Source organism: Trachypithecus francoisi, unplaced genomic scaffold (genome assembly GCF_009764315.1).
Source record: "Trachypithecus francoisi isolate TF-2019V2 unplaced genomic scaffold, Tfra_2.0 Lachesis_group11, whole genome shotgun sequence".
NCBI classification, from domain to species: Eukaryota; Metazoa; Chordata; class Mammalia; order Primates; family Cercopithecidae; genus Trachypithecus; species Trachypithecus francoisi.
The window spans coordinates 32,214,295-32,226,647 of record NW_022681456.1 but is presented as its reverse complement, the minus strand read 5'-3'; the positions used below and the strand labels follow the sequence as shown (position 1 = coordinate 32,226,647).

Below are 12,353 nucleotides of genomic sequence, written 5' to 3'. Positions count from 1 at the left end.
TTTGAACTCAGTTCAAACCTTCCTGATTACAGCAAGCACGTGCATTTTACTAGATATCAGCAGCAGCGAGACAATGTCCAGAATAACTCATCAAACCACCTGCCCTTTAATAGAGAAGATTCATTTCTTTCTCATACCACTCCTGTCACAACACCTGCTATAAGACACTTGTGTTACCAAGAGCATTTCCTTGTGACTTTTGTGAGTACTACCTCACTGGCAGTGGTGTTTTTATCCCAGGGAAGTTATAGAAGTAAAAACTCCATTCGAACCCATGGAGCAGAAAACCACCGACATCTACTCTATGAGTGCTGGGCCTCCTGGGGCGTGTGGTATAAATACCAACCTTTGGATCTTGTAAGGTGAGTTTTTAATCAGCTGCAAATATAAAGCTTGCACAGAATGATTAGGGCAGACTCTCAGCTGGGACAAGCTCTCAATGAAGCAAAAAAAGCCTGAAGTATACAGCGCTCACTCATATCTGGCTTCTTCACAAGAGGGAAACTCGTCTGAGTATATCAGCTGTTCTTGGTAAACCTACCATCCCTCTGATGAGGATGGCATTTCCCCCAAAAAGAGTCTAAGAGAGGGACCCAGGAATGGGGATGTGAGATCAGCCAGGCCTGTCACAAGACTTCATAAGGAGCGAGTCACCCATGTGAGTCTTATTGACAAGCTATCTTGTACAAAGGTAACACTGCTTACATATATCACTGACAAAGTAAAATATTTATTACTGTTATGCAAATAGGACATATGGAGTACTGTCATTCCAATAAATTTCAGGCTTAGTTTTCATTTAAAACTAATAACCTTTAAAGATTGTTTTAATTTGCTGATCAAAAAGTATATCAGCTTTTAAGCTATGATAACTGTGAAGTGGAAATGTATGGGTTTTTTATTATTATACTTTAAGTTCTGGGTTACATGTGCAGAATGTGCAGTTTTGTTACATAGGCATACATGTGCCATGGTGGTTTGCTGCATCCATCAACCCGTCACCTACGTTAGGCATTTATCCTAATGTTATCCCTCCCCTAGCCCCCCACCTCCCACAGGCCCCAGTGTGTGATGTTCCCCTCCCTGTATCCATGTGTTCTCATTGTTCAGCTCCCACTTATGAGTGAGGACATGTGGTGTTTGGTTTTCTGATCTTATGATAGTTTGCTGAGAATGATGGTTTCCAGTTTCATCCACGTCCCTGCAAAGGACATGAACTCATCCTTTTTTATGGCTGCATAGTATTCCATGGTGTATATGTGTGTAAATATGTGTGTGTGTGTGTGTGTGTGTTTTAACTGTCTATATCTGCCCAACCTTCTGCCTTGGCAGCATTATTCTCTGACATCTCATTATTTATTTAGAGACCGGTTATTAAGATTGGGTAATAACAACCCACACTTCCTGGATTCCTTATGGAGGAGAAAGTCATGTCTCATTTCCTAAACTAGCTAAATGTGTTGTTTCACTTAAATACCGGGGCCATAAAACAAATGAGCCCAGAGGGGAGGAAAAACAAAAGACAACACACTTTATATTTGCGCCCTTATCACCAAGTGTTTACTCTCAGTGTTCCAAGGGCATTAATGAATTGTGATCCATTCCTTGTGTGGGTAACAAATAATCCAGATAATCTGAGTGAATGGAAAATATTTTCTGAGATGAGATCATTTTCCTTTGGTCAGACTTAGCGGATGATAAACAGTGGGGGAAAAAACAAAAGTAAATTCTCTTCCCAGCCTCAGTGGCATGTTACAGGATTACAGTGATTAGAAATTACAGATAATTGCTGTAGGCAACGTATTTCCCATTCATGACAGTGTTTTGATTAAGATTTTGCAGTTGCGGTTAGTCAATGAGTATTCATTAACTGTCTCTTGTGTTTCTAGTACTGTGCTAAGTACTATTGGCAAAGCCAAACAGACGCCAAATGGTCTCTGGCTCTGAAAACCTCAGTTTTCCTTAGCAACACAGGCCCCGCATACTTGAAACATCAAGAAAAGAAAATACAAGGCCATGCATAATTAGGTAAAATGTGTGACAGAGGCCGTAAGTTTTACAGTCATTCAGAAAAATGGAAAGAACGGATGTGGCAGCGCCCCTGTGGAAGTCTCTGAGGAGCTGAGCCCTGAAGAACAGTGGCATTTATGTTGGGCAAATAAAGGGTGATGAAAAGCACAACCAAGCCTTGAGTAGAATGAAGTTGTGGAATGTCATCTCCTAAAAAGTTCCCATCCTATAGGTTTTACTTCCACCATATCTCTCGAATCGGGCCCCACCTCAGCATCTCCACTGCCTTCACTTGCTACTTGGACTATGACAGTTGTGTGCCTAGTTGGTCTCCTTTTGCCCACTCTTGCCCCTTCCAGTCCATTCTGTCTTCTCAGAATAAGCTTGTATACAACCATGTTATTTTATGGAAGGGCTAATTCTAGTTCTGATAGAGAGTAGTAGTAGAAGAAATGTAAGCCCAGATCCTAGATTTGATTGGATGTTCTATTATCTTGGCTTACTTTGCTTGCAGTTTACCAGTAAGGCCTCTAGAAAGTAAGATGACTGTACAAAGTTTCATAATGCTTAACTTTACACGCTGCACTGTAATTTGCAAGGCTCTTGTGTCTTTAACAGGCGGTACTTTGGAGAGAAGATTGGGTTATATTTTGCCTGGTTGGGCTGGTACACTGGCATGCTCTTCCCAGCTGCCTTCATTGGATTGTTTGTCTTTTTGTATGGCGTCACCACTCTGGATCACTGCCAAGTCAGGTACGGGGAGCTCTTGGGGGAGCTTGCCTTTGTTTAGTACTTAGAGGTGGCTGTTTGCACTTTGGGGGTGTTCACAGATTGTGGAGACATTTAGCTTTTCACCCAAACTTCCTACCCTCTCATGGAAAAACTCAAAGTTTCAGTTCACTAGGACCTCTCCATCCATTGTCCTTGCTGCCATGGTCTTCAGATGACCATGGAAGTAAAAGGCACCTTTTCAGACATACAAGCCACTATATGTCTACAGAACAAGCCATTTTCATTCACTGGCTGTAAGTGCTCTCTTTTTTAACTTTTTCACTTTTTTTCTCAGCTGATACTGCAAAATAGTGAACTAACAATTCTCTCTTACGAATTCTGTGTTTTTACAACTTGAGCCAGAAAGACATCTCACCAGCTTGCTAGTACCTTGGGAGTGGTTCAGTGTCGATGATCATTATCTTGGTTGTCTCACCAGAATATAGGTCAAGGTATTCACAGAGATCTTGTTGCAAGGCTGGACAATGATCTTAAATTGTAAATGTGCCTTTCAAATGTGATTGCAAAAATAAAAGTGAGTGATTAAGCCTCCCACCTATGAAAATATTTTACTTTCTGGTGAAATTGTTAATGTGTTAATTAAATATAGTTTTCCCCCAGGATAGGGCTGGAATCTCTAGTCATTTATGTTTTGTTTTCCATATTAGTTTTAACTTATCATATACATAGAGATCAAGATAAGTATCTTATATAATCTTCTTACTCCCTTAATTCAGTATGAAATTGCTTCAGACCTTTGAAAAGTGAAGGACATTTCTATAATTTGGGATATAACCATCAATGTTTGGCTTCATGTGTTTTCCTGAGTTTAACTTATTAATATGTAAAAATAAGGAACAGCCTCATAAGTAGGTTTACCAAAGTATTTAAATGTGCAAGAACTTGTTTACGTTAATAACAGATAAAGCTAAGATGCTTCTAAGGGCAAAAATTTAATCTACTGGATCTTATTTACTAGTTAAACATTCTGGTGAAGTTAGAAAAAAATGTTCCATGTCATCAAAAGCAGTTCTTTCTATTCTCTTTTCCAGTAAAGAAGTCTGCCAAGCTACAGATATCATCATGTGTCCTGTGTGTGATAAATACTGTCCATTCATGAGGCTGTCAGACAGCTGTGTATATGCCAAGGTAATTTCAAACTGTAGCATTTTAGATGGATTGAATTTAACATATGCCTTCCTCAGGGGTGGCAGGTAACTCTATTCTGTCATTTCCAGTCTTTGATTTTCAAGCGAATGTTGTAGGATAGTCTCATCTCCATCATTCAGTATTCTAATTCAGATATCTTTGTTAAATGTCCGTGTATTTGGAAGGCATGGCTCTAGACATCATCCATTGGAGCTGCAGCATGGCACAGTGTGAGGAGCACAGTGCTGGAGTCAGAGAAAGTTAGGTCCAAATTTTCACTCTGCGCTTTACCATTTCTTTGTCTGGGAACAAGATATTTCTTAGAGTCTCAGTTTTCTCATCTGCAAAATGGAGACCGTGATGCTTGTTTCACACGGAGTTAAGGTGTATACTGAGCATAGTGCTTGGTAAATAGACCTCAGTAAATGACAGCTGTCATCATTTGCCTCCTCTTCATCATCATTATTGTCAAAATGACCTCCATTCAAGGCTAGCTCAGTCACCTCTTTAGCCCTGCACACGTGCCCCTTTCTAAGAAAGTCTTTCATGGAAAGAAGCTCAGTCTTCTGAGCTTTCTTGTCTCTAAAATGCAGGAAATATGTGTCCTCTCTGTCCTACCCTAATTGTATGACATGAGGACTAAAGAAGAGAATATATGTGAAAGTGCTTTGAGAAAAAAAAAAATACATGGCACCACTATTTCTATTATGTGTTATTGCATACCTCTTTCTCGTGATATGCCTTACTTTATTTCTTAGACATGTTTCTCACATTCCTAGAGTTTTTTGATACTTAGGTGATGGTGTCCCTAACACAAAACAATAGCTGAAATTTGGGTTTATGAAGCCTTTTCCAAGATCCACTGCCTTTTGGCTTGCCCAGATTCAGATATAAATGGCACTGGCAGATTTTATCCAGCTTGTGTAATCACTGAAGCCTGGATCTATCTAATTACTCTCTTGGCATTGCAGAGTTTTGTTCATTTTAAATGAGGGAACATTTGATAGGCAACCCAGGATCCCGCCTATCTGTAATGTCTTGAGTACTGCAGGTGGCCAGTCTGTGTGGGAGGAGCCCAGACAGCAGCAGTGAGCTGTGGTTTTAGAAAGATTTGAGCTCTTGTGTTGCAAGGGACAAAAAAAGTACAAAATGCTCTCCCTGTCTTTATGAAACACTCAGATAGACCTGAGTGGATGAGGATAAATTTAACAGAGTGACTTTAGGATATAGAGATTTGGTGAGGATCAAGAGCTTTGTCAATAATATAATTTTGTTTACAGGTCAGATATAAGCGTGAATAACTCAGGTTTTAAAATTCTACTTCTGGGGAACCCCCAAAGTGGAAGCCTAGTTTTTTTTTATGTGGAAAGATATGCTTGAGTAAAATTATCTTTTTAGGAGATCCTTAATAATTCTTTTAAGGAATCATCATGAATAGCTTATGAGCGCTCAGATTTTATAGGGGCTTATTTTGGCAGTTATTCTCCCTAACTTAAGACCTAGAACAATAATAATTATAATAGTTACAGCTATGATAATAGCTAGACAATCTACATTGATTATTTCTAATTCTCTCAGCAACTTCAAGATACGTATTATTATTTCCATTTTATTCAGAGACTCAAAGAGGTAAAAATTACTCATGCATGGTCATGCATGTCCAGCAATAAGTAGCTAGGCCTTGGTTTATTGCACTGCAAAATATGCCTTCTTTACCACTGTGCCCTACTAAGCCACAAGATGTTTAGATTCTGAATTTAACATTTGGCCTTGCCTAGAAACTTAGTAAAATGAAAGATAAAAAGCCTGAGAATGACAGAATTGGAGTTATACAGGGTTTCCTTTAGAAATATTTATTAGAGATGTCAGAGTGATTTCATGGGACTGTGGATACACAGAAATATTAGATCAGATTGGAGCTAGGATCCAGTCCAATCAGTGGCTGTTCTGCTGATAGGGATGCTGTATCCTTGACTTTTGTGTTTGCAAGAATCAGAAACCCAACTCCAACTGGCTTAGGTAGAAAGCTATGTAATGGTACATTTTGCTGGAACAGATCCTGGGGTGGCTCACACTGTGAGATCATGAGGGCCTCACAGCCTGGAACTGGTTCTTCAGGGCCCCTGGTGTCCCTGCCCACATGATCATCCTGTAGACTAGTTCTCTGTACAACAGAAAAGACGGCTACCAGCTGCCTTGGCTCCAGGCTTACGTCTTCCTTCCCTTGTCTCCTTAAGCGAATTTTTGTGCTTATTTTAAACTCCTGGTCTGCTGCTACACTATGTCTGTGGGAATCTTCTTTGCAGGGAGGGGTTGTTGTCTTCCCCATATATTTCATTATTTTGGCCTATGGGTACTTGTCCTCTGGAGGCGTCAGCCACTTTGAGTAAGGGTCAGAGGCCAAGGTCAAGTTTGTCAGTCCTGGTGAGTTACAGAGAGGACAGTGTGCCCCAGGCACGACTGTGTGCTACCACTCTGTCAGGGGACTTTTCTGGTTAGTTTCATTTTAAAACCTGCTTAGAACAAAGCAGAATTGGCTGTTGGCACTTCACTTGATTGTAATCTGCCAACCCTGGGGTTTAAGAGGAGGTAGACTATGGAGTGAATGCCCTGGGGCAACTATCCAGGTAGCACCTGCTTTTCACCCATGTCTAACCGAGCAGGACTTTTAGCATTCCCTGATAATGCTCCAGGAACACCAGCACCTGTGGTGTGGCCTGCTTAGCTGGTTTCTGAGGGAGGGAAAACTAATTGTCCAATGGCCATTTGAGGGAGAGAGGCTAGAGTAGAGCTTATATATTTCTCTAACCTGTGCTCCCACTCTACCTGGTATCTACAACCTACCTCTCCGCACACACCACCACCATCACACACACTTACCAGTTCAAGATAACCTCCCATCTCCCCTGAGGTTTCTCAGGGTCTTTGTTTTTTGTTTTTGTGTTTTGTTAGTCCCTGGAATCTACCATCTTGCTTCTGCAGGACTGATTTTGGCAGAAGGTGCCATCAGCTTAAGCTAACTGACCATCTCATTAGGAACCAGAAGCCCCTATAAACTTACCCCTCCTCATTCATATATTGTCAAATTGATAACTGCAGCAGAAAGCTGTCTGTCTCCAAATGTTTGTGTATCAGCCCCAGGGCAGTACTCTGATTGGTTCTATTTTGAGCCATGTGTCCCCATGGGACCAGCAGGAGTTACCTGGAGAAAGGAGAATGGAAGACAGATGATCCGGGCAGCCAAAAACAATGATAACTGCAGTCCATTCCAGAATGGACACTGATGGTGCAAGCTACACTTTCTAGCAACTCACAGTAAATACTCTGATAGAGGCCGGACATGGTGGCTCATGCCTGTAATTCCAACACTTTGGGAGGCCGAGGCAGGTGGATCACCTGAGGTCAGGAGTTTGAGACCAGCATGGCCAACATGGTGAAACCCGTCTCTACAAAAATACAAAAATTAGCCGGGCCTGATGGTGGGTGCCTCTAATTGCAGCTACTTGGGAGGCTAAGACAGGAAAATTGCTTGAACCCAGGAGGCGGAGGTTGCAGTGAGCCGAGATCGCGCCATCACACTCCAGCCTGGGTGACAGAGTGAGAATCCATCTCAAAAACAAACAAGCAAACAAACGACAACAACAACAAACTCTGATAGAGAGCTCAGTCCAGTCAAATACCACTAGAACCTTCAAGCTTGGTTTGATACTGAGTGCCCAATACACAGCTTAACATTCCCTCTGGCATATGAAATAGACAAGCTTCAGACATTTGTCTCACAGCAGGTATTTGAGTGCTGCCCATCTCTCCTCTATTCAAAGAAAGAGAAACTTTTGGAATAATCTGAAATACTTCACATTCTGATATAACATGAAAAACCTGTTTATATTTGATGCATTCTCGAAGGGACAATAAAGTATACTTTATAGGTAGCTATAAAGTACCCCCAAAAAAGGTTATGCTTTATGAACCTATCAGTCATCATTTCAATTTGTCATGGACATTGGTATGATTTATACTGGAGGCAGAAATGAGCTTGGCAGTTTTGCAGTAAAAATGGATATTTTTGCTTTCTGCTGTGGTGTTTGCAATAGAATATATTATTCTAGCAATAAAGTGTTGCAGAAGGTGATGTGCAGAAGGTGAATATAGTGATTACCCAAGGCTTTAATAAGGGTAGAGTTGGATTTAGTTAATGGTTCTGCTCTTTTTTATAAGGTTGAAATCCAGAGGGCAGCCCAGAAAATGTTTGCTCAAAACTACATAAACAAAATAGCCGTGTTTTCAAAGTGAATAAATGAGGCATTAAAAACAGTGCTTGTGAAAACCTTTAAAGCAGCCCTAACAATACCTTCCTGGTCCTAAATATAACTAAGTCTATACACATATGTATGTGTATAAGAGTTTTGTAGTACACAAAAAGGAATTCTTAGTAGCACTATTGGGGCTGCTGATAAATGTTCAACTAGATGATAACCACATAAAGAGAACAAATTGTCTCCTCTATGAACTACCTCACAATTAGAGGAAGCCTTTTCTTATTTATGGTTCAAAAGGAATATTCCCCCCACCCAAAACAAAGCCTGTAAAACTCATCATATCATCACAGCTATTTTTACAGAACTTGAAAAACTTTGAAATGGAATATTGTGTATGAGAAATTAGCTCAACACTGATTCTTACTATTCGCAGGTAACCCACCTTTTTGACAACGGAGCCACTGTCTTCTTTGCTGTTTTCATGGCAGTCTGGGGTAAGTGTTCTAAAACCATAAAACTTGAGTTTTCCTCATGTGCTCTACGATATATTCCCTTAGAAGTTTCACTTTAGATGTGAAAGAAAGAAGCCTGAGTAAATGGAGTTGGCTTTCCTATTAGCAGAAAGTTGGTAAATAATTTATTGGGTTTATTTTAAATGATATTGTAGAAGAGAGACATGTCTGATTTCTCTTAAACCTTCAACAATGTCGTTAGCACTCTGTTATTAGAGTAAAATTTACTTTCTGTTGGACACAGAAATAAAGCTTATGGTACAACTTTAGTTTAGGTCAGGAATAACTGAAACACCATCTCAGTATATATAGGACTTTCTGTTGTTAAGTGGCTAATGTGTGAGTACCCACCTTTAGCTTACTTCTAGCTCTGTACAAAATTACCCCTAAAAACAAGGCCTATTTGCAGGACTGAATTGAGTTTTTTGATATCATTTCAAACTAACAGCCCCATCACACAAGGTGTGATGGAAACAATCAAATATTTGGAAGCAACAGGACTTGATTGAAATCTCAACTCCCTTTACACACTAGGCTGTGTGATTTTTGGCAAGTTATTTAACCTACCTCTTTGTAAAATGGGTTAACAAATATATAATGGTCAAATAATTATAAAGCTTCAATTTACTGATATAGAAAAACATCTCACAAATTCATGGAAAGCAGTTAATGGCAGTTACCTTTGGAAAGGAAGATTCATGGGAGAGTAAGTGAACAACAATGAGAGACGAACTTTATGCTATGTATTTTAGTCTGGTTTCAACTTTTTACAATTACACTTTTCTCCTATAACTTTAATTGCCAAAGTCTGAATTTTGATGTAACAAAATTCTACTAACTTTAGACTTAGGCTCATCTTGTTCATTATGTCTGCTATGAATATTGGAATCTTCCCCATCTTTCAGCCCCCAGCTAAAATGTCATCTGCTCCAGCCAACAGATGTCTTTGTCCTTTGAATTTCCGTGGCATTTTGTTCTTAGGGCACTTAAAATTATTTTTGCACATAACTTATCTTGCCTAGTAGATTTATGGTCCTTGAGGACCATTATGATCATCAGAGACCTCATATGGTTTTTTGGGTTTTTTTTTTTTTTTTTTTGAGATAGATGGAATCAGTAAGTTTCTGTTGGATGGATGGGTGGGTCGATGGATAGATGGGTGGGTGGGTGGATGGATGGATGGATGATGGATGGATGGATGGATGGATGGAAAGAAGGAAAAAGAGAAGAAAAAAGAGAAAGAAATTACCAAAAGTATTTATTTATGATACAGTGAATGTATTTAAGAGATCTTTTTTGGTAAGTAGAAACATAAAACCTTGTTCACTTGAGGTAGCTTGTTCTTGATATATTGTGTCTTTTGTATCTAGAGACTGTCAAAGGAAAATTGTCCCACCCATCACAGCTCTGTTGAAGGGACATGTTTTGAACCCCATGACTCCAGTCCCTCTCAGCCAGTAAGCATTTGAACCAAGATCAGTCAAAGCACAGGTTGGTGAGTGGCCTGGGAAAAGACCTGAGGTTCTGCCCAGACAAGGACTGGTAGGGCCACCAGATTCTTATTATGAAGAATGTGGACTAGGAAATGTAAAGGGAAATAGGGAGTTAGCAGCAGGACACTGAAAAATACAGAGGGCAGGAGGGAGGGAGAAAAAGAAAGATTAAAATTGACCATTGGGTAGAAGTAGGGACCAGGAGGAATTAGGAGGCTGAAGTTATGAGAATCAGAACCTAGAAACAGGTAGAAACAAAGAACTAGGGGAAAAATTAGAGGGCGACAAAGCCAACTGGGAGAAAATGCAAGACAATCCCCCAGAGAGAAGCAAAGAGAGAATATAGCCAAGTCATGTTATTAGTGGAGTGTCAGGATGAAGACCCAGACTCTCTTGTGGCTGAGGCCTCTCTCAAGCTTCGGGCTTCTGTATCCTGTCTCTGAATAGGCCATGTCTTTTTTCCTGCAGGATTCCTGCCTCCCTTGGTGGACCTTGTGAAAAGCTTTCACTGTTCATGCTACCCTTAATGCATCTCTATCCCTTGCAAACAAACTAACCCTAAGAGAATTTTGATTACAGGACTGAGGTCTCAGATAAAGAATGTGTATCTAGTTTTACTAGAATCTATTAGTATCATAAACCATGATTAGGATAAGCCATATAATGCTTAAGCTTTGCCATGGTCACAAATGAGGGGACTTTGGAAACGTATTCATTTCCTAAATCAGTATTGTAAATACTAAATGTATTCTGTAAACCTAAATGTATCCAGTATTCTGCAAACCTAAATACTAAATGTATATTGTAAACCTAAATGTATTCATTTCCTAAACCTTTTCAGGTCATAGCACACATAAAAGTGAAAATATTTACGAAGCATGCTTCTGTACATGGAGGAACTTCCTCATGGCCATGGATAGGGCTGTCCCAAACACCCTAGCCTTAGAAGCTACAAGAGTTGAAAGGGTTATTATTATTATTCCTGGCATAGTCATTTGGAAGCTCTGCCTTGGGCTGCTAATTCACTGTGTAAAGAGTGGTATCCTGGTGGTATTCTGGAAGAATTAAAACACAAAACTTCATTACCCACTTCAATATTTCACCAATTTCAAATATACTTTGAATTAAATAATGGTTTCTTCTTACAGTTTACCTCCTGAGACTACATAGAAGTAAATTTTGGTATGATGACATTTGTTCATAAGGCAGAGGTTATTACTCTCCCTCAGTACCTCCATTATAAGATGGATTGCATGCCTCTTTGCAAGTTGAGTTTTATGTTGTGGATGACAAATAGGTTTTGTTTTATCCCCTTGCCAACCTCAGCTTGTTGGTGCTGGCTTCCTGGAACATGGAGTTGAGAAGTTTCTGAGGTTGAAAGTGGGTGGATTGGAGATTTAACAGCTCTTGTGCTTTGGAGTATACTTTGTAAGACTCTGATGGATGTTCTATAATAAACTTTGGGCACAAGGGAACAGTTTAGGGCCATTCCAGGCAAGACATGCCTGGAATAATTCACCCTCTAAATTGCTTTGTCTTAGATGACAACTTATTGCTTAAATCCCCTATTATTCCCAGAAATGTACTAGTTTGAGAAAAAGAATGAGTTGCCCCAAGTGTTTCTTTGTAGATAGAGATAATGCCTTTTGCAGAAATCTGAAAGAGTCAACAGTATTAACAGTTCTATTAATAGCATTCATTTTTGAGGGATTACTATGTACTAAATGCAGTCCTAAGCATTTCCCATGTATCATCTTGTTTAATCTCTCCAGCAAACTTTTAAAAAGGTACTGTTCTTATCCTCATATGACAGATAAGGATACTGCCGCAGTTGCTACAAAGTGGCAAAGCCAGGAGTTAAACTGGGCAGTCTGAGCTCCTCTGCTCTACTGCTAGAATCAGGTATTGTTTGTTACCTTTTCCTTCTGTTTTGGAGACCTGAACCATTTTAAGGCCTGCTATGCCTGTCCTGAGCCCCATTTATCCTGCTTTGAGACGGTAATGTTCTATAAAAACGTGTCAGTTCTAATGGAACTCAGTTTAATGGTCTCAGGATCATCTCTTATGATTGACAAGTTACAGCATTAAAGAAAACAAATGCACTCTATTTTCAGGAAATTGCTAGATATGGAGCTGATGAGAACAGATGTAAGTGGTTT

At 39.8% G+C, this 12,353-nt stretch overlaps 1 protein-coding gene across 2 annotated transcripts in view; it reads left to right on the top strand.

The window, feature by feature from the left end:
• Positions 1 to 12,353, top strand: part of ANO4 (anoctamin 4) — a 237,195-nt gene that overhangs the window by 152,911 nt on the left and 71,931 nt on the right. For both annotated transcript variants that reach the window (XM_033220911.1, XM_033220912.1), the window contains exons 9-12: positions 241 to 362; positions 2,629 to 2,763; positions 3,834 to 3,930; positions 8,623 to 8,683. In XM_033220911.1, coding sequence (XP_033076802.1) covers positions 241 to 362; positions 2,629 to 2,763; positions 3,834 to 3,930; positions 8,623 to 8,683 — 415 coding nt within the window. The remainder of the gene's footprint in view (positions 1 to 240; positions 363 to 2,628; positions 2,764 to 3,833; positions 3,931 to 8,622; positions 8,684 to 12,353) is intronic.